We start from the raw sequence: 22,359 nt of genomic DNA on the forward strand, positions 1-22,359 counted from the left end.
GGCGGTGCCTATCACTAGTCCTGCTCTCATGTTAGACGCTGTATTATATTACAACACTCACAATGAGGAAGAGGTGCTTCTCAAGTGAATAAGTAAATCCAAGAGCCCATCACCTGTTAAATCGAAGGTATGGGTATGTTTTTTGAGATTCCCGATCATAACTCAAAACCATTGGGTGGATAAAGTCAAGAAATTGTTATATTAAAGACGATAAATAAAGAAGACAGTTCTCCAAATTTAAGGTGTGTGCATCGTCCCAAAGTTGAGATATTCGTCGAAATGTTCCGCGCAAAATTATAGGCCTAGTATAGAGCCGCCATGTTGGTGGACCTCCTTTGTCCTCCAATATGGCGGCCGGAAAATAGAGTAAACATGTGAAACTAAATTTCAGGTTCTGTGCTTTGGCGATCTAGTCGACTGATTATCTGAATCGAACCAAAAAAATTTACAAAAGCACTATTTTTTTTTTAATACTTTAACTCCTAAAATGGCTAAAAATCACTAGTTAAGTGTATATTTTTCGACAAACGCGATCTTAGCTTTTTGTCACGCACCGCCATAACTCCGACATTCAAAATGCGCTGGTTTCCAAACGAAGGGCGCTATTGAGCTGGAAAGTTGTAAACAGATATAAATTTAGTACCTCGTATGCCTGATAAGGATAAAAACCTTTAGGGACTCTTTAATTTTGGATTTTAGAATTTGATGACTTGACTTGAACACACTCTATATAACCAACTTAGATTTTGAAACTCTGATGAAGGTGGACAGATTCAGAAAAGAAAAAACAACAGATCGAATTACAAAAAGTCTTAGAGAAATAACTATTACCGATCGCAACACTGAAGCGAGTCTTAAATCGTGTCAGTAAAAATTGCAGTGCACGTATGTTTTCGTAGGGTACCGTAAATATATCAAGCTAAACGAAAAACAAATTTTAGATGGTCACGCAATTTTCACATTTTGTGTGACAAGTCTTTCACATTTTCGCGCGCACAAGGTAGCCAATCACTGCTTCTGGCGTACTACGTTTCAATTGGTTTAGAGACAAAAGGCCCTCCCGTATAAACATTCATCTTGGCGTAGTAGATCGTTCATTTTCCTGTAGCGATATGGTGAAGAATGTATCGAATCTTAACGAGTTTTTTAGCTTTTACAGTTTTTTCTACAAGACCAAATGTTACCTCACAGAACCAGGAGTCCTGTAGCAGAGATTCAAACGGCAAATATCGATATTTTAGCGAGAATGAGCGAGTTAAACTTCGAGAAAAAGCTAAACAGATGTTTTACTTTGGGTATGACAATTACATGAATTTTGCCTTTCCCAAAGATGAACTAGACCCTATTCACTGTACAGGAAGAGGACCAGACTATAATAATCCGTAAGTGTTTTTCTTATTAATGAATAACTCACCAGTGGTATGTGTTCAAGATTTGTTTTTCGCATGTCATGATCAATCGATGCAAATGTATATTTGATCTTTAGAAATTGTGACTTGGAGTTTTCCTCGTAAGTTTCGTTTACCTCGGCTATAGAAGGCTATAGAATGGATCACTCGTGGATGAGTACAATCGCTGTATAATAATGTACTTTGAATTGTTTCAAGGATGATCGAGTTGTAAACATATTGTTTCATCAGTTTTTTGTGATATGACTACTATGTAAGCTTAAGATTGGTAATATTTAAGCTCATTGTAAGCAGAATATCAGCTTAAGGAGTTCAGTTTATTGTGTTTGCTTTTGATTTCTTTGATTGAAGAAGAAAAAAATACAGTTAATAAAACACGTACACAAAGCCACATACTTCTTCCCTCCCCCTCCCCACCCCACTTGGTCTTCTACCGGGTAGGTCTACTTGTGACTTAAAACGTTTAACCGGGACACGTGCTATTTTCTCAAGAACAGCTGTCATTTCAAAACAAATTAATTGAGTGTCATGGAAATATACAGAGTAATGTTACCAGCATTTGCACTAAGTTTCTGTCATTAAAATTTCCACTTCCAGGTGTGGGTTTGGATCAGAGCAGGAAATGAAATACCTTACTGTCTGACAGAACTGGCTTGCCTTAACCTGCTCTCATCCAGATTCAACCCACACCACCTATGCTGCAAATCTGGTATTCTTTCATGTACTGGGATGTCTCACTGTCGTGACAAAAATGTCAGGTCTGCAGTACAAAATACAGTGGCACTATGCCATGAATAGCTAAGCAAGGCAATCAATTAATAAGTACTGGTACTATTTGAGGAAGGACTAGGTAACGATTGACCATGCACGTCAAACTCTTTGTTTTATTTTCTTAACTAGGGAAATTTAAGCCTGTTATATTTTAACTCTCTTATAGCCAGTGAAATGTTAGCTGGTGCAACATCAGGCTCTTACATCTCTCTATGCAAATTTATGCGATATAAAAATTGGCTTTTGTTTTGTTTTACCCTGATCAGATCATGTAAACTTAAGGCATCTACGGTTGAGTGTTGATCAATACCCTCAATCAATACCTTCGATTGACTCCTGATCAACCCTCGTTCAACACTCGATTGATGCTTGACTGACGCTTGGTCAACACCTCAGTTGACACTTGATTGCAGACATGCCGTAGAGTGTCAATCGATACTTATGAGTCGGTTAACACTCACCCCACCATTGACCAATTGTCAATTGAATGTCGATTGAGTGTCCATTACTGGACCTTTCAATAACATGCGGACTCTAAAATTCAAAGTTCAACTGACAAATGCGTTTTTCACTACCACCAATCAAATGTTCGGTGACTCCTCCCAGCTTCCGACTACTGCCGAGCACTGTTTCGTTGTCTGAACTGTGCTCAGCGATTTTATTACTGCGTGCTCAGCAGTAGTGGGAAGCTGGGAGGAGCCGCCGAACATTTGATTGACTGTACCAAAAAATGCATTTTCCGGCTGAGCTTTCAACTTTAGAGTCTGCATGTTATTGAAAGGGGCAGTAACTGTTGACTGAGTATTGATTGAGAAGTTGATTGAAGTGTTGATTGAGGTTCAATCGAGGTTATTGATTGGCACTCAACCTCGGATGCCTTTAGTACACATGATCCTCTGATCAACAGAGTGTAGCAAAGTTTATTTGGAATAATGTAGTCCAGAGCAATCCAACTTTATGTTAGATTCATAAGTTAGATTATTGTAAATGTTTTTACTTGTAGGCTAGTTGTAATCTCTAATATTTCTTCTTCCCTTCAGGTCAAATATTAATATCAATGATGTTTTGGGAGATTTTTCATTAGGACTATTAGAATCTCTTGGCACATTAGCAGTAAGTGCACATGTATACATCTTTATTTTAGAATTTATTAAAATAATGTTAATAATAAATTAAATGCTTGTAATGATTTATATGATATGCAAATTATGCAACTGCTACTTGCATAATTAAAAAACAAACCCATTGTTTTCTGCTTGTTACTGATTTAAGTCAACTGTTGTTTTTGTCAGATCATGGGAAATAGCAGTGAATTTAAGCGAGCTGTACAGCTTGTTATAGACTCTGTAACATTTGAAAAGAACAATACAGTTCAAGTCTTTGAAGCAACAATCAGGTAAGGAATATTAGGTAAATATTCATATGGTGACCAGTGCTTAAAAATATGGTTCAGAGAGTACACTGTGCTTATGCCTTCAAGTTCTACTGTGCATATCGTGGAACCTCGCATTACAGCCACCCCACCTCTTTATTATAGCTGCTTTATTCTGACCTGAACAAAAGCTCAGTTAGTCATTTCTAATTTAAGGAACCTTTTTAATACAGTCACCCTGTTAACATGGCCAGATTTTTGTGGTCCGTTGGTGACCAGATTTACGGGATTCCACATTACATTCAAATTGATATTTACATATAACCTGGTGTAACAATATGACATTTCATGAGTTGTAACAAATTATGTGATTTCAAGAGCAAGTCATACTAGGCAAATTCTTGTATATATAGAAGTTACTTTTTGCAAATACATGGACATGTTAAAATTTTATTATAGTTTGCAGAATTGCTGAGAGATGCATTATTTTGCACTGTGTACATATACAAATCTGACATGGTACTTTAGAAGCTTATTAAGCAAAGCAATTATTAATAATATATTATTATATCTTTGCTCTTAAAATTAGAGTCTTAGGATCCCTCCTCTCCGCACACCTCATCATAAAAGATCCTCTTCAGCCATTTGGTGACATGGTACCATCAGACTATGATAATGAATTATTAATTCTTGCCCAAGATGTTGCAAATAGGCTGCTGGCAGCTTTTGAATATTCTTCAACACAAATACCATACCCTAGGGTAAGTATTAATTATCATGGGAAAGTCCAGACCAATGAAGTCGTAATATTTTGAATACCTGTTAAGACAGGGAGCTGTAACATCCTTGAATGGTCAGGATGCTGGACTCCCAGAGCAAATGGTTCAGGCTCATTAGCCCTGACCAGGATCAAAATTGGGAACTTGTGGTCTTGCGACAAGATACAGGCCTTGATGGTGCGATTTTGCACCATTGACCTCAAATTGCATCCGATTGCACAATTCATGGAAAATCACATAATTCATGAAACATTGCACAGTTTTAATAAAATAAACCATTTATTTAGTTGACGCTTCATGTGGAAAAATGCCACATGTACAAGTCGTTTTAAGATGATTTACTTTTGAAAAAGCCCCCAAAACCTTCCAAAATGTTCCATTTCATAAACAATAAAACTTCCAGGCGTTTCTTGGACGTCCAGACACTGGCACTAGTTGTCATTCTCAGAAATTGTATTTGATGTAACATAAACAATCCCTTTCTTTGCTTGAACCAATGAGAATTGCTGTCACTATACATGTATGTCAACAACAAGTGATGGATATTTTGAAGTCAAAATGTAGCTTCTTTCGTGGAATTTGAAATAAACTGCCCTCGAGGAAAATTTTGTAGTGAAAACGCTTGCTGTTTCTTCGATGGAAAAGGCTCAATACATAAATCACACCAACTGCGAAAGAGAGCAAGAAAATATCCCTTCCATGTGGACGATTAAGGCTAAGATGCAACAATGTGATCGATCATCTTTTTTGTCCCAATTTATGCAGAGATGTTTTTAATTTTTGTTCTTTTATGTTCAATTTGTCTTTGGAGTGGCCCAAAAGTGTTTTTTTTTTTCTCATGAAACCTTGTAAAATATGCTTGAAATAGCTCCAGAAAAAAGCCCAACATTGTACAGTATAGCTATCTTTGTCATACACTCATGTTTTACTGACATTTTTTTTCCCTTAAAGATAAATTTACTGGATGGACTACCTTCAGTGTTTTATAAAGAGACATGTACAGCTGGAGCCGGGACTATGTTGTTAGAGTTTGGGATCCTGAGCAGGTTATTGGGAGACCCAGTGTTTGAAAATTTAGCTCGCAAAGCTGTGGCAGCTCTTTGGAAGCACCGATCACGGGAAACAGGGCTGCTTGGTAAGGAAGTTTGCCATTTTTATCACTGTTCCAGGTTGAGCTTGAGGTTAGCGTGATTGGGCATGTCTCCTGTGTTGCAGCCAAACCTGGGCCGATATCTGATGATATCCCAATGTGATATCCCATCCCCAGTTTTCAAAATCTGCATTTGGCATTTGCTCCAGTGCAGCAGTTTTCTTCCCATGTACATTGTTATTTAAATTGAAAGTGCCAAAATCTGAGACTAACGATATCTTTGAATGCTGAAAGAGCCATTTTAAAATCACTTGTTTTAGCTTAAAAAAGATCTCTCTCCTGGAGAGCAATCTTATGTTTTATGCAATAATATTTGAAGGACAATAAACCCAGTAACCTCCATTTGGCATTCAATGTGTGTGTAATTTTTTTGTAGACGGCTGAATGCCAGAAATGACTGAGTAAAAATAGGTGTGCGAAAGCAACTGGAAGTCAGAATTTTTCTTTTCGTGTTCCACAAATTGCATTGCCTTGTAGAAAACCCATGGGCTACGGTGCACTTGTACATTCTAGATCTTGACACCCACATCGACAGTGAGTGTGTCAGAATTCAGCCTATTAAACTAAAAGACCTTCGGCTAATGGTGCATGTAATTCATTATTGATTGTTGTAGGTAATGTAATAAATGTGGAGACAGGGGACTGGACTGGGAAAATGAGCGGATTAGGAGCTGGCTTAGACTCGTTTTATGAGTATCTGCTTAAGGTACAAATTGAGATTCTTATATACAGTATACACTGTAGTTGTTGATAGGTTTGCTAACTGTGATATTGTAATTCTGCTGAACTTTCCACCACACTGCTTTTTTGGTAAGTACAATAGCCTATGTAAATATCAGCTATGTATTGTACAGTGTATGTAGTGGAAAACTTGAATTTTGCAGTTCATCAAAAAGAAAAAAAAAGAAAAAAAAAAGAAAAAAAGAAAGAAAGAAAGAAACGTTAAATGTTGAATTTTTATAGTGGTTGATGCCTTAAGCTACATGTACACTTAGCTAGTTCTCAGGCATACCACTTAAATTGAAAGAAACCAATATTTCAAATAAACATAATAGGCTTAAACATCCCTACTGGCAGGAGACAGACCAGTTGGCTATTCACAAGCATGACTGAGGAGCTGAGCTAGGGTCTACCAAGAAACAACTCCAGCTTCATGGTCAGAGCAAGACTAGAACCCACGTCCTCTGGATGTCAAGTCCGGCACCCCATTCGGGGGCGTAGCCAGGATTTCAAAGGGGGATCACACTGTGTCAAAGTGAGGGTACTCACCAGATTTCCGTGTCATTTTCACCACCTGTTGCATATTAGTTGCCTAAAAAAAGGCTTATAAAAGTGGGGGGGGGGGGGGGGGAGGTCAGGGGCATCCCCGGACCCCCTTAGCTATACCCCCGCCAATCACTTTGCCACGCTGCCTCCCTTAATTCTAGTAAACTTCACGCTTGGCCTTGTTTATTGGCGTTGTGAGGAGAAATTAAGTTCTGATCACTATTGGTGCTAAAAAAATAGTTGTTGAGGGCGCGTTTACTGCAGGGTGCAGGTCCTGTCTTGCAACTTGTAAATTCTCGAAACTGAATGCATTTTGTTTGACTTTTAGGGCTACATCATGTTTGGTGAGACAGAGGATTTGAAAAGATTTAATGACATTTATAGAGCAATAAATAGATATCTACGAAAAGGGTAAGAAAATAATTCTTACCGAGATCTTACAGAATATCATAAAATTAAAAAAAAGTTACCAATGAATCTGCATCTTTTTGGTGACTTTTTTTTTTTTTTACCTAAAACACAAACGGCATGGAAAACATCACATGTCAACATCATGTTACTTGTATATTATTATCAGCTATATTTTGACAATTATTTTTCGTTTCCTCTGAGAATTTGAAATAGTGGCAGCTGTATATTAAAAAAAAAATGTTTAGCTCGTTTAAAAACATGTTTCACTTTCATCTTCTCCAGTCGACTCAAATGCAACGAGGGAAATGGCACGACACCGTTGTATGTTAACGTCAACATGAATTCTGGCGAAACGGTAAACACCTGGGTTGACGCGCTGTCCGCTTCGTTTGCAGGGGTTCAGGTACTAGGTTAAATATTAGTTATCATGTAACTGGCTGGTGAGTGCAGTGGCGTATCTAAGGGAGGGGCCCGGGGACTACCCCCCTCCCCTCTCTCTCTTTTGGTTAGAAAAGAAGAAATTACGAAAGGAAGAAAAGCCGGCAGGGCAAGCAAAACAAAACCGCCCTCCAACCGCCCCCCCCCCCCAACCCCCCAACCCCCCTTCCTTAGCTCAAGGTCTGGATCTGCCACTGGAGTGTGATGTACGGTGCAGAGTGTAGTGTACAGTGCTGACACATTACAGTCAGGATCCGTCCCTGCTCACTTCCAGTTTGTATTGACTCTTGATAGGCAGAACAGAAATTTTGGAACCAGTGCTATCCAAAGTGCACTCCGCCATAAAATAGAAAAGTAAAGTTGGAACAGCAAAAAGTTAAAGCGAAACGCTCAGTGTCCCATGCTCTAGGAAGAAAAAGTACATTTTCAATACTAAGACAAAAAGGAAATTGTCTCTAAGTCGCAAATAGCTTTTTGCAGGCACTCAGTTGGTTAGCAAGCGGGGCAAAGAACGACCAATCCCCTGCCGTATTCTATTTTTCTGTCGTACCTTTTCTCGCTACTTCCAACTAAGCGAACTCCTGGAACAGGCAAGATCACAAAGTGCTGACAGATCTAATGGTGAAATTACTCAATGCTTTACTGAAAATGGAACTACAAGCAGAATAACAGCCTTAAACTGATTGATTATGACGTTTTCTTAGGTACTAAAAGGAGATATCAAAGAAGCTATCTGCACGCATGCTCTGTACTATGCGATCTGGAAAAAGTACGAAGCAATGCCAGAGAGATTTAACTGGCATACAAAGCAGTCTGACGTGCACTTCTCCCCACTGAGACCCGAGTTGGTAGAGTCAACCTACCTGTTACATCAGGTAAGACTTGTAGGTCAATAATTAGCTGAAGTTTATTGAATGAAATGTCAATATATTTCAAAATACCGTGACTTTCACTTAGCTCCTTTCAGCATCTGCATTTGTAGACACGCTGTGTAGCGTAGGAAAAACTCGGCTCTGTTTGGCAATGTATTGGATCTGGATCATAAGCGACGGAGTCGTAAACAGAATCGGAAGAAATGGAAACGTTCTGATTCTTCCGACTGCGATTCCGTCGAGTTTATGACTCCGCCTACCGTACGACTCCGATTTTCGATATTCACTAGGTCGAGTAAGCTCTCTTACGACTCCGGCTACGACTCGTCGCTAGTGGAAACCAGCCAGGCTTTGGCGGACAGCAAAATTGTCTTTTTTTGCGTTGGAAAAAATATTACGAGTTGGGTGGTAAGCCCGTGAGGCTTCTAATTACTATAACAAATTATCTTTCTACCAAAGGCCACCCATCATCCGTTCTATCTACACGTTGGTCGGGAAATCATAAGGGACATAGAAAAACATTCTAAAGCCAGGTTAGTGTTTTAGTCTCTCGGCTTCCCTTTCTATATATATACTGGCTATCATTCGCTGTTAAGATGTCACGGCGAAATAAGTTAGGTGGATAAAATTGGACTGGTGCTGCCCTGATGGTTAAAATGTGCAGTTTCAGAAAATACATGTACCCATACTCCCCCCACAGAAGGGATTGGACTTTTCCTGGGGTGGGGGTGGGGGGTTCTATAAGACCAACAAATTTAAAAAAATGTAGAAAGCTTAATTGGAATTTCCAGAGGGGTGGGGACGGGGGTCTTCTGCAGGGGAGGTATGGATATTTTCTGGAACTACACAATACGTTGGCCTTGAAATTGGTAGCCGAGAATTCGAGCGCAGCCAAGCGTCATACTTTATTTCACAGGTATATGAACTCTTGACCCTAAGGTTGTTTGTATTTGTGGTTGTTTGTAGATGTGGCTATGCTACTTTACACGATGTGAAAGATAAAACTCAAGAGGACAGAATGGAAAGCTTTTTCTTGAGTGAAACGAGCAAATATTTATACCTTGTGAGTATTACAAGTAGATTAAGATCACCAGCAAAGCAGCTTGTCAATCGATTGTCCATATTCCGTCGGTTCGTGCGTCCCTCCGTGCATCTCTGATATGGTCAGTCAGTCAGTCAGTCAGTCAGTCAGTCAGTCAGTCAGTCCGTCCGTCCGTCAGACAGACAGACAGACAGCAAGCCAGCGAGTCACTCAGCTACTCAGCAAGTCAGTCAGTCTGCCTGTCTGCCACACTTCTCTGAGCGTTGAAAAAATAAAGATCGCTTACTTAACAACCGTGTTAAAGTAACTAATGTGTGAATGAATGACACCGGAATACGAGGCAGTCACACCACAGGTTACTGATGACAACTTATTCCGTTTATAGTTATTTGATGAAAAGAACCATGTCAATCAAGATGCTTCGAACTACATCTTCAGCACTGAGGGGCATATCTTTAAGCTGGATACTCGGTTTAGGAGAAGACCCTGGGATCTAGAGTCCAAGAGATATGTTCAAAAGGGCACAAAAACAGCCTCTTACATTGGCTCTGTAGGAAGGCATAACGACAGCATTGGGGTAGGTCGGCCTGTTTAGATTTATATTCAAAAAGCAATCGTGTACCTGATGTTCTGTGATCTCCTTTTGGCAGATTCATGTTTTTTTTTGTTTTTTTTTTTTGGAACGAGGACGCGACGTGGCCCTGGGTTCAAATCTTACTCCTTGTCACTGGATGGATTTGTGTTCGCGGGTCCCAAACTCAACTCTTCTATTCTTGTAAATAGCCAACTGGTCAGCTTCAGGCCTGTCAGGATTCTTAACAAGTTCTGTTTACTAAATACATTTTTGTTTCTCCATGTATAGTGTTCCCAATTAGCACAAGATTGCCAAATACCATGACACTTCAAGTGATTTATATATTTTTCCTACATGTATCGGTTTCCATCTGTTTATCTTCCAGTGTGCCATGTTTTGTAGTGATGTGAACAGTCCCTTGCCAATGGATATCCGTTACTGGGAAGAGGTGGAAAAAGCAGTAGGAATATGAGCGAACAATTCAAGCCAGCGACGAGAAACGCCTTCTTGTTAAGAAGCAACTTCTTCCGAAAACTCGAATGCTAAAATAACAACAACAAAGAGAACTAACTTTCAATTTTCTTGCGGTGTTATGGTGAGAACACGTCCCAATGTCAGCTTAGTCACTCGTGGCTCGTAATGGTTTTGCGTTATACGACTGAACACAATATTATGTACAACAACATTTGTCTTTATCGCTTTACTCGTTATTATCGTCATCGTCGTCGTCATCATCATCGTCGTCGTTGTCATACTCATCATTATCGTCGTCGTCATCATCGTCGTCGTCGTCGTCATAGTCATCATCATCATCGTCGTCGTCATCGTCATCATCGTCGTCATTGTCGTCGTCGTCATAGTCATCATCGTCGTCGTCATCGTCATCATCGTCGTCGTCGTCGTTATCGTCGTCGTCATAGTCATCATCGTCGTCGTCATCGTCATCATCGTCGTCGTCGTCGTTATCGTCGTCGTCATAGTCATCATCGTCGTCGTCATCGTCATCATCGTCGTCGTCGTTATCGTCGTCGTCATAGTCATCATCATCGTCATCGTCGTCATCGACATCGATATCGTCAACGACGTCATGACATCCTCATTAGCATCATCATTTCCCATTCCTTGCTTGAAGAACTGCGCGAGATATCAAACGAATAGACTTATCGAAGAGACGATGATGCAGTTCAAGTGCGCCATCGGCAGCTTTGTCGTTGATGTTAATTAAATTAATTCCAAAAAAGGCCGTCATGGTTAGGGATAGTGATAGGGGACGGACCATTATTTTTCATGGGAACGGGGGGGGGGGGGGCGTGGGTTGTTAGGCAATTTTCTGGGACATGCAATTTTTCTCACCTGTAGGTTGTGCATGATTTTCACGGGTGGGCAATAACTTGGGCGAGTTTTTTTTTTAATCAAAAGTAAGACCTGGATACCTGCTTAATGTTTCCCCCATGACTCTCCTTGTACGATTCTTTTTTCCCAGCCGTTTTTGCTGTGCGGGAAGTGTTTTTTATGGGGGGGGGGGGGGCATTTCCCAATTCCCCCCCCCCCCCCAAACCCACCCATCCCAAAAAAATAATGGCCCGTCCCTAAGAAAACACGGGCGGGGGTTATAATTTCCATTTCAGGTAGGCGTTTAAAGTGAATAATATTTTTGTACAAAAAATGCAATTAAAGCCAAAATGAGAATTGCCTGTTTGACAGTCGTCGATTCCTTCGTCATCTGATTCTTCTGACTATAGAAAGGTCGTTGTTCACGTTGTTCACAGTTTCAAAATGGTTTTGTGACACGTGCCATAAATTTTGCAAACAGTTAGAGAGTACATCCGTAAGCAGATTTGGAGCTACTTAAATGTCCAATGTCACGTGGTCTTTGATGACCGAATTCACGTGTCAGAACGTCTCGCTTCTGGAACCTCGATTTGGGGCTGGGGCCATCCTCGTTGCTAGGACTTTTCTCTTACTGATTGGGAGGGCGCCATGGAAACGAGATCGGTTGGGGCCTGGCACTGGCAACCTCGTTCTTAGGGCTTTTCTCTAGAAATTATGGGAAAAGACCTGGGGCCCGTTTCTCGAAAGCCCGGAATTTTTTCGGGCCCGAAAGCCATTTTTAGTTAATCGGTATTTAAAAACAGAGAGGTGTATACGCCTGAAACTTCTTGTATGAAGAGAACCTCTGTTCGAATTAAGAATATATGAATAAAACAGCTCTGTACGTAGTCAAAAAGGTTTGAGATTTCGCTACGGCTTCTCGGGTGCGAAAACGTTTCGGGACCTTCGAGAAACAGGTCCCTGGCAACAAAGTTGTGGTAATAGATCGTTGCCCTTATCCTTCCTCTGAGTCTGTTGTCCTCCCTTACACTGATACTTGTGTTTTTGCATGACGGGTTTCTTTGCGGTGTTCCCTAGATCGCAGTAATTGTACGTGGCTCTTGTGCTTCCTCTTGAGCCTGGGCTTGAATGCCCTAGCTGTTCCGTTGATGTATTCTTTTCCACAAACTGGTCCCTAAAGCCCGCGCGTTTTTGGTCAGCGGTGACCTAAGACTCAATATTAATGCTCTGGACGAAATCGAAAACCGGAGCCAGAAATCCCGGTTCCAGATTGATTGTGCGCATGCGTTCAAGTTCGCCATGACAATTTCTGAACAAACGTAGCGAAAGTAACCGCTGTAATTATGCTGGCTCTACCGATTTCTCTTGGGGGTCTCGATTTTATCCTGGTCTCTGGGTTGGAGATTGTCTTTTCCACAGTTCGCACGTTCCAATTTGTATTCCTGTTTTATTTTTAGCCTTGAAGTAGCAATGCCTCGAAACGCTGCTCACAATAGTTGTACGGCCAACAGCGTTGCAGTTTTATTTATTTATTTTTTGTCTGTCTAATTGGGCAATAATTTATAAATAACTTACAATGAAACGAAACGAAAAAAAAATAGTGACTGACGGCGGAGGGAACAGGATCAAACGGCGCTCTTTGTTGAATTACAGCGGCATCGTTAACGGACTACTTTACTAACTTTTCTTTGTTACAGATGAAGCCATACAAGGGCGAAAAGGGAGTGGTTTTTTTTCGGCGACAGAGAGGAAAATTCATTAAACAGCGCATTTCGATTTTTTTTTTTTTTTCAAATATGGACGAGGTTTACGTAATCTCAACACGACAGAGCTGGAGAATAGCCTCAGAAAGATAACCGTCGCCATCATCGGAAGCGCACCGAGTCGATCGATTCACCCATCCTGTCCTGCTCCGAGCTGTGAGGAGCTGTCTTCACGAGAAGAGTATCAAGAATAAGCAAGGCATATCCTGTCAAGACTGCAGACCATTCCTCCCTTACAGAGGAGACGCACTCGATCAGCTGGATTAACCGAAGAAAATGGTACTAGACGCCCACGAGATTGCCAACCTTATCAGGAAGAGGAGATGGAGGCAAAGCAAAACTGAGATGTATTGAACTGATTTTGGAGATGTTTGTTACTGATTTGTAGAAAGACTCGCAACTTCTTTATTTACTCTACTGCGTTTCCGGCTTGTTTAATCATCGGGAAATAAATTTACTCATAACAACTTTGAAGACAACTTACATGCTTACAACAAAAGTGTAGGAGAGAACGGACGAAGGCAGAACTGAAGTAAATGTAATGTTTCGGTTGTTATTACTAGACCATTAAACGTTTGGAAAATGACGAGGGTCTAAAGTGATCTACAGAGTCACCTTAAAGACGACAGATGAAAAAGATTGGCAATAAGAACGATGACATTACATAACAAACATGTTTTATTGTATAGCGATAACAAAGATGATAAGCATAATTACCGACTTTATTTTTATGACTGAGAAAATTGCTTCATGGAGATTTGCTAAGAGCACGCTAATTTATCGTTAATTCTTACTTACTTTGCACTGCAGCGAAAATTAGCGCGGGCGCGTCAGCAATTTTCTCAGTCATATACTAAATGAGTGATCGCAGAAAGCTCGAGGAATTAAGGATTTACACTTCTCGTGATATTTGAGAATTCATTCAAATTGCACTCGCTGTAAGGCTCGTTCATTTTTGAGAGAATTTTCAAATATGACCTGTAGTGCAAATCCTTAATTGCACTCGCATTCGTGCGATAACCTGTACTTATTTCATGATACTACATTCTGAAAAAGCAATTCTTAAAAATTCTCATAGCACGGCAGTGACAACCCAACTTCATTTTACATATCGTGTCCAGTTTATTCATATGCTCATTTATAACCAGTCTATTCAGATTTCTAATCATATCGTTTGTTTATCAAAGTGCCCACAGAGTGCCCGGGCTAATTTTAAGGGTTTTTTTAGAAAATAGCATTCCAGGTTAAGTGATCAAATTGTGATTTTCAAATTTGGTGTTTTTTGTTTAGCTTAATTTCTCTTCTTTGCTCGAATTTGGATTTCATGATTTTTTTCAAATTCGTTTCGTTTCTTGCAACCCCTTTTTCAATCAGTTGTAGAGCTGTTCCGACTTAAAAAAAAAGAAACCCAAAACATATTTTTGAAAAACAAGATAGCGGATATGTATCACGTCATTTTGACATTCTGTGACGTCATCACTGGCACGTGATTAGCGCTAAAATAATCAAGTTCAAATGCTTTTTGCACCATACTTTAAAATAATACTTTTGGATACACATAGGTTGGATGGCAAGGGCACAAAGTTCTCGCGATCAGGAGTGAAAAAAAAAAAAAAAATACAGTCTAAAGAGGATTTTATAATTTGCTTCATTCTCTTACGCTATCTGCTTGCTGCTTTTACAACTTTGTTTTAACGAGATGAACACAATTCTAAGGGAATCTCACCGGCGGAGGTCCCATTCTAGCTGCGCTCATTCTCTTGTAAGCAATGTAAACCAGCAAAACTCCTACTAACAAACCGAGCACAACACAAGCGATCGCTACCCCGGCCACCGCTCCTGATGATAACCGGGTTTGCTTCTGTGTCGTTGGCTCTTTGGGACACAGAGAGGATACGCTGAATGCATCAGGAGAAGGGTAACGCCACTCAAACAAGTAGAAGTTGACGTTGGACTCAAATTCATCTTCTGCCGTTGCATTTATCGTTATGTTTCCTTCTATCTCCAACCTAACGGGAACCTGAAAAGAAAACAAAAGTCATTCTACGAACATGTTCATTCGTTTTTAAGATTCCCGCAACTTGAACTGGAAATACTTTCGCGGAAAAAGGTTAGGGCAAGTTAACAAGCTCGATCTACATCCGACTTTCAGAGCGGAAAAATGTACTGCACAGCTTTCTGTGCATCGTTAGCACTACTTCTGGGCTCAGGTAATAATGCAGGCTGCCTTGGTAGAAAGAACGGCGGACTGTAGTAAAGTACGCGGGAATGTCGGTCGGTTGATTTTTTCATACTTGGTCAAGCATGAATTTTTTCTTCGGCATTTCACTGTTAATAAAGTCTCCCCCGCCTCCTGAGAGGATCTCTTGCTTATATATTCAGTGGTGTTTTGGTATGGATGCAATAACTAGCAGAAGGTGTGACGAACATGGAGGCGAGATCTTACCGGCTGTTGAGGCGATTGAGTAAAGTACCACCTCCAAATCATTCTAGACTTATATTCTCCAGGCCAGTTGACTCGAGTCTGTCTCCACACGTCACATTTGATTCCCCGCGCAGTAGCTTTTCCTTAGTAAACAGGTTTCGCATCTTGATCTTCAAACAACTGCATTTTACCAAACGGCGTATTGATTCTGAAGTGGTACTTTCCGGCTATCAGCGTTGGCTTTACGCTCTCTAAGACAATTTCTTGGCAACTTCCTGGAAATTAAGTTACAGTATTTTAAAGTTATTATTTATTCTTTGACGTAGAAATAACAAGAGCTGGACAGCGGAGTACCCTATTTTCCCCATCAACCCTATTTCTAGGCGCGCCCGGGATCCTCTCCAACCCAAGGATCGCGGGCGCACCGAAACAGCCACGGCTGGAGACTGGGCCTACCCTATTCCGCCTGGGATTTTTATCAATCAGGGGCCACGGGGAAAGGAGGAAGGGGAGCGTTAGGGGTTGGGGGAGGCACTTTTGTATACACAGCTTATTTACTAATTAACAATTTGATCTGTAGCACGCAAGGGCTACGGATGGGCTATTGACCCGTGGCCTTTAAGGGCGAAGGGTCTAATTGTTTTAGTATCACCCAACTAGTCGAACAGAATAATAAAGTTAGCAAAAAGAATTAGACCCTTCGCCTTCAAGGGCCACGGGTTAATAGCCCATTCGGCTTTGCCTCATGGGCTATTGACCCGTAGCCCTTGCGGGCTACGGGTCTAATTGTTAAATAGTCGCCTGTCAATCGTTACGTCGCAAAACGCTAAAATAACGTATTTTCTAGTCATCGACCATCAGGGATCCGCCATCATTTTATAAGTTTCAAAACTGCCCCAAAATTGTCCCAAGATATAAGGATACAAGAAATGTACAGACGTTCAAATCTCCAAATTAAACTTAAATAAACACCAATTTTGGGCAAAAGACCCTTTTAGCTTTGAAAATATGGTTGCGTTAGAAACTTTTAGTCGCGTGACACACCACCTGACAATCGTTAGTTAAATTCAAAAAGTCTGACCACTTGAGTTCGAATGCTGTTTTCGTAAGGACGTCTTGAAATCATCGCGGGCGCTTTGGTTACCTTCATCCCACTCCAGCCTAGCCTGTTCCAGCGGATATCGGTAGTTGAGGAGAAAAGAGGGCCAGCGAGAGAGAAAACGAGGGGGGGGGGGGGGACTGAGGCGAGGCCCTTCCCATCCTTGCGTCAGTCCCGCGTGGTTTTTTGTTTGTTTGTTTGTTTGTTTGTTTTCTTGTTTTTTACTCACTCGCCTCTTTTTGCCCTCGTCCCTAACTACCGAGAGCCTGGAACAGGTTTACTCCAACCAGGCTAAATAGCCGTTTACCAATAAATGCTGCGTCCAGAATATCACGATTTAATCAAGGTGGTATAGGTATATTTACTTATTACGTACCCGCTTATCGTTAAGTGGGCCTGTACATATAATGTGCAATATTGGTAACATGTTTTTGATTTCCAACTATACAGTGCTCATAAGAGAGCGGGAAACATGCAGAACCGTCGGCATATAACCTCGAAAGTTAGCCCTGTTTTCAAACGTCTCTACCTGCTGGCTAACGGAAGTCTACTTCAACATTCATCTTGCAGCATTGTCACAACAGGAAGTATATGCGAGTCATAATAAAAGTCATAATAGAAGTTGTTGTTGAAGTGTGAGTGTGGAAGAGAAAGCTTTGATTTAAATATAGATACACACTAACACAGTGACATTGAACAAGTTTATCAACTTTTGCATTTCTTTTTTTGTTTTTGTTTTTTTTTTTGCCAAAACTGCGCTACTTTTTGGGGAAACTATTAATTCAAATCTTCTCACCTGTCTTTCTGTTGTAGAAGGTACTGTTCCTATTTTCCATGTCCCGGATAGCAACTCCTGGTTCATTACTCGACGGTCGATTCGGGCGTCCGTTATAATCAACTCTGTAGAGTTGTTTATCGAGGTCATAATATTCCTATTAAAACGACAGACGAACACAGACCTTCAGTCTTGTAGAGCATTGTAGAACAAGAAATCTCAACAGGTACAAAGTCGGGGTGCACAGTGATAGTCTTATCCCTATAAATCCCGGCAGTTATCAAAAAGTAATTTCTCATTAGAATACCAATACAGTATCAAGAAAACAGGTGACGAGAATAAAGACAATCATCAGTTAAGTGGTAATGCTTTCATCTAACACCAAATTCTCAGAACTGATATTAAAAGAACTGTATGGCTGTCAGTAGGGAGAATATGAACGTTGTGAATTTGGGACTGAAAGGGTTAAGTGGTTTGAGTGCTCTCCCGGCAACCTCCCAAGTTCATCCATGGATCGGTAGAACCAAGGTAAAAGTGCGGACTTTTTGTTAAAACAGCGAGATCATTTTTAGTTATTTTGAAGGGACTTTAATTAAAATATTTCGAACAGACGTTCCTTATGGCTGTATCATGTTTATTAGGCATAACATGAAAATGAAAAGAAGACTATCTTTTGTTTTGGCGATCTATTCATAATACGGCTTAGATATGAAAGCATCAGAAAGGAGTACCTTTTTTCAATTAAAGCATACGAAAGGGATACCTTTTCGGCCAAAATGGTATACAAAAGGGTAAGAGGTTGGACCTCGGGGGGGAGCCTCCCCGTACAAAACCTTGTAGAGAAGCCCCCCCCCCCCCCGAAGACACCTCACTTTCACGGTGACTTTCTTTTCGCTAAAGCTTTAACTGTATATATAGCGACGCGTAACGAACCCTAAGAGAGTCTGCCTTGGAGGCTACGAAGTATTTTACCCGAAGAGACTCCAATATAACAAGGACAGGGGTGCTCGACATACCTTTCAGGGGTTAAAATTAAGGGTTTGGTACCTCTTGGGGTGCTCAGCCTCAAAGGCTCACAGCGGGAGCTTTCGCTGTACCTTGCAGGGTATTGAGCCGAAATAAATCAATGTCAGTGAAAAGTATTGTTTCAGAATTGGTACCTCTTAGTGGTGAAAAAGGGACAAAGTCAAGCCACGCTGATAAAAAAAAGGATTTGGTACTTCGTAGGGTTCTTTTCAAAATCTCCGCTGAGCAGCCCCGTCCTCTATATTTGGGATTCCCCTCGAGGGTTTTTACCTACCCGTTTCCCCCAAATACGAGTGGAATTTGAGTTCACGTACTCCAGGTTGACGTCGAATCTCCGAGGGAGTTTTGGTAGAGGGGGAGGATATACAGCCCCTCGACACCAGATTTCTCTTTGCGGTTGAAATTCAGGATCGATAAAGAAAAAATCGAGAAAACTGTACGAATGAATGATTCCTCCACTGAGATTTACCGCGCTTTGAGGCCGGGCTTCAACAACAACTGGGGCGGGGGTGTTTCCAGACGTGTGCAACCAGCCATTGACGGAGAACCTGGGAAGAGTTATAGATGAGAACCCGGGATGAGGAATAAAGCAAAACTTCTATACGACGACCACTGTAAGGCAGAGTTATCTGGTTTCAATGAGGTTAAGTGTATGGATAGGCGCATGGTCGAAACAGTCGATCAAGACCTTGGCCTTTGAATGGATACGGCCTTAAGGGGTGGTGGGGGGGGGGGGGTGGAGGAGTCCATGTAAGCTTAACGAGTCTTTCTGGGGCTAAGGTATGCTATTCTAGGTGATTCTGTTAAAGACAATTAGGCAGATTATAGGTAACGCCATGATCTATAGAAATAGCTTCACCGAGTTGCTTTTCACACCACTTTGTATTATTTACGCGATCTTAGGGGATCCTGTTAGATAGAAATGACCTTAAAGGTGTTTTCCGGTTTTCCTCGACCTCCACAAAAACCAACATCTCCAAATTCCAATTCTGCCAGGATAGATGGGGCTTCCTCTTTAAATATTGTAATTATATTTATTAATTTACTTTTATCATTATTATTTTATTTTAAGGTCACGTCACGCCATTAAAGGTAATTCTTTGATAGACGAACTGGTCCTTTAGCGGGGTCATGTAGGTCATGTCTGTTATGTTATATTATGTTATGTTATGTTACGTTATGTTATGTAATTCTGTTGCAAACAAAGTGGTCATAAAGGGGATTTGTCACGCTTATGGTTTATACTAACTGATCCATGAAGCCAGGTTCACACTTGTCAGATAAGCATAACACTAGCGAAATAAGCGTAAGCGCAAGCACAAGGAGAAGTGGGAACCTACTTATTTTACTAGTGCTATTCTTATCCGACAAGTGTGAACCAGGCTTAAAAGAGAGGGTCGTATTTTAGGTGGATTCTGTTACATAAAAACTGAGCTCGGATCCCTAAAATAACTTTAACCATCTGTTTTCTTCCTATAGGTTATCTCGTAACACCCCCTTGGAATGCATGAATGCTCGCCTAAAATCACGCGAAATATGGAAAATATATCTCGCGAGGGGTAAATTTCAAACGTTGGCCCCGGAGCTCTAGTTTCTGCAATGGAAAAGACTTTCGACTGATGCTGCTGTGAGGATGTAGTGTGAATTTAAAAAAAAAAAATTCTGGTCGAGACAAAACCTTACCAGTAGTCCATGGCGGTTTCGTTTTTACATATTCGCCATCCTTGAACTGGGATATTGCGAACGGTTTTTCTTCCAAGGTATCTTGCATTCTGAGTCTTGTTTCTGTACACCAAGTCCAAGACAACAGTCGCGCTGCAAGCGTCGCCAATCAGCTTCAAGGAGCTTTCGCTGGGTGGAAAACGACATCTATATCGATCATATCTAGCTTGCGTCCTGCAGAATTATGAAAAAATAAAAAAAATAAAAAAAAAATACTCTCAATACTAGACTAAAAGAATCGCACCTGAAAGTTTCAGGGAGTGGAAACCACGTTTGTTTGACGTATGTCCGAGGATAACAAACAAAGATGGCAAGAAATCGTCATAAAATACCGCTCAAATTGCTAGCACCTCTCCTCAGTCGGTTGGGAGACCACTCTGCTATCACGAACAGATCCTGCCAAATTTCAGTGAGTTTTAACATAAAATGTCTGTACCACGGAACCATCTATTATACGGACAGCAGAAATGTACCTGAGCTGCAGACAGTAAATTTCTTATGAACGCAACTTGTGTGTTACTGTGAGAGCACTGAACCGCCGCAAAGCAACCTAGGAGACTTAATCCATGGAATAATCTTTGACGGACATGACTGAGTTGTACTCTCTTACATCGTGTTTTAGTTATTGCTCCAGTTCCACAGGTCTGAAATTAGACGACCCGACGACTCGGGGGTGAGAGGGGATCTTCTCTAAACAGACAATTTATGATAAACTTATGGGTCACCGTAGCTTCTTAAAACGAGGACTTCTTAATCTCTTCCTCTATACTTACACGGATAATCCCTAAATTTGGTCTGTTTGCGTATGAATAGGGAAAACAGTCCGATTTGTAAGTAACAGGCTTACATGAATAATGTCGGGGCTCAACTAACTGACGTCTTGATTTCACTACACCACTACGGCGACGGTTTACAGACTTGACAAAAACAGAAGTTAAAACCTCTTTGAATGTAAGAGCAGTCTCCATGCAGTTGATTTGTAAGTTTAGTCACACACCAGGCACAAACTGACCGAAGGGTTTCAGCATATAATCATTAAACCACACTACAAAATTTATTTTGATGAAAAAAGTCAATGTAACGAATGATTGATAGCCTTTATTTGAATGGGCACTCCCAAAGGCTTCACGCAAGTTAGAACTGCAGCAATTGACTCTAACATAAAGGTTAAACTTACCATGTAAAGCTCTTGCAGTCGTCTAGAAATAAATTGGCGATCTCATTCTTGGATTTGTCGTAATATGTTTCAAAGTCGTATTTATCCGCTATCAGAGTGAAGGTTCCTCTTTCTTTGTCAGCATCGTATCGCTCATCCACAAAATACGTTACATTCCTGTGTTTCAGGCTGACCTCCATACGGGTGTGAAATTCAACGGGAGTAACATTCTGCGGGAACGGTTTGTGACTTGGATCCTGCGAGTTACTGGAGCAATCAAGAGAGCTTACCAGCTCAAGGAAGAAAAGCAGGAGAGACGCCAGACAAAGTGTCGACGACAGCATCTTGATGCACAAAGTTAAAGGAAAAAGATGTTTTTGTTCGCCCATTAGGTTAATGTCACAGGCAATGCTTTCGTGACGCTGGGTAGCCGATTGCGTGGCGTGATGGTAGCGTGTCACATCACGGAATGTCGATGCGTAGTAGAGACTTGGACAAATATATCTGGTATCTCTTCCCATGTGCTGGGCCTTAGAAAAAAGGATAGGTCTTGAAAATAGCCCCCCCTACCCCCAAGGGGCACTCCCTATAATGGCCTTTACGGGGAGGTTCAGCCCGAAAAATCCCCGAAAAGGGTACCTTTTACAGGCTGTAGGTATATAAAAGGGGTAGGGATTTCACCACTTGGGGTATCTGAGAGTGTCGGAAAATCTGTCACTTAGATAGTTAAAAGGGCTTTTAACTAAAATATTCCGAACAGACACATCTTATGGCTGTATCATATGATTAATTAAGCAGAGTAAGCACTACATGAAAATGACAAGAAGATCTCCTTTTTAGGCGATTTATTCATAACACTGGCTGGTTCTGTTATGAAAGCATGTGAAAGGGTTACCTTATTTAATTAAAGGTATACGTTAAGGGTACCTTTTCTGTCAAAATGGAATACAAAAAGGTAACGGGTTGAACCTAGGGGC

General features: G+C 40.9%; 2 protein-coding genes across 3 annotated transcripts; one reads left to right on the top strand and one right to left on the bottom strand.

Annotated features, from left to right (window-relative positions):
* The first annotated feature begins 835 nt into the window (after positions 1-835).
* LOC145502683 (ER degradation-enhancing alpha-mannosidase-like protein 1) lies at positions 836-11,312 on the top strand. 2 transcript variants are annotated; one of them, XM_081482029.1, is made up of 13 exons: positions 836-1,382; positions 3,221-3,293; positions 3,473-3,576; positions 4,142-4,313; positions 5,283-5,466; positions 6,096-6,187; positions 7,076-7,158; positions 7,441-7,561; positions 8,301-8,471; positions 8,928-9,001; positions 9,435-9,531; positions 9,896-10,087; positions 10,470-11,312. In XM_081482029.1, the coding sequence occupies exons 1-13, from the start codon at positions 1,123-1,125 to the stop codon at positions 10,554-10,556; spliced, it is 1,710 nt and encodes a 569-aa protein (XP_081338155.1). In that variant the 5' UTR covers positions 836-1,122; the 3' UTR covers positions 10,557-11,312. The 2 variants fall into 2 exon arrangements, with proteins under 2 accessions (XP_081338155.1, XP_081338156.1); XM_081482030.1 differs by having other exon boundaries at positions 1,323-2,259.
* Positions 11,313-13,468: 2,156 nt separating this feature from the next.
* Positions 13,469-21,995, bottom strand: LOC145502983 (uncharacterized). The gene is made up of 6 exons (XM_081482400.1): positions 21,404-21,995; positions 20,188-20,400; positions 18,779-19,052; positions 17,500-17,635; positions 15,626-15,879; positions 13,469-15,199 (listed from the first exon to the last, which is right to left on the bottom strand). The coding sequence occupies exons 1-5, from the start codon at positions 21,901-21,903 to the stop codon at positions 15,749-15,751; spliced, it is 1,254 nt and encodes a 417-aa protein (XP_081338526.1). The 5' UTR covers positions 21,904-21,995; the 3' UTR covers positions 13,469-15,199; positions 15,626-15,748.
* Between the last annotated feature and the right edge of the window lie 364 nt (positions 21,996-22,359).

This window comes from Orbicella franksi, chromosome 11 (genome assembly GCF_964199315.1).
Source record: "Orbicella franksi chromosome 11, jaOrbFran1.1, whole genome shotgun sequence".
Classification (NCBI taxonomy): Eukaryota; Metazoa; Cnidaria; class Anthozoa; order Scleractinia; family Merulinidae; genus Orbicella; species Orbicella franksi.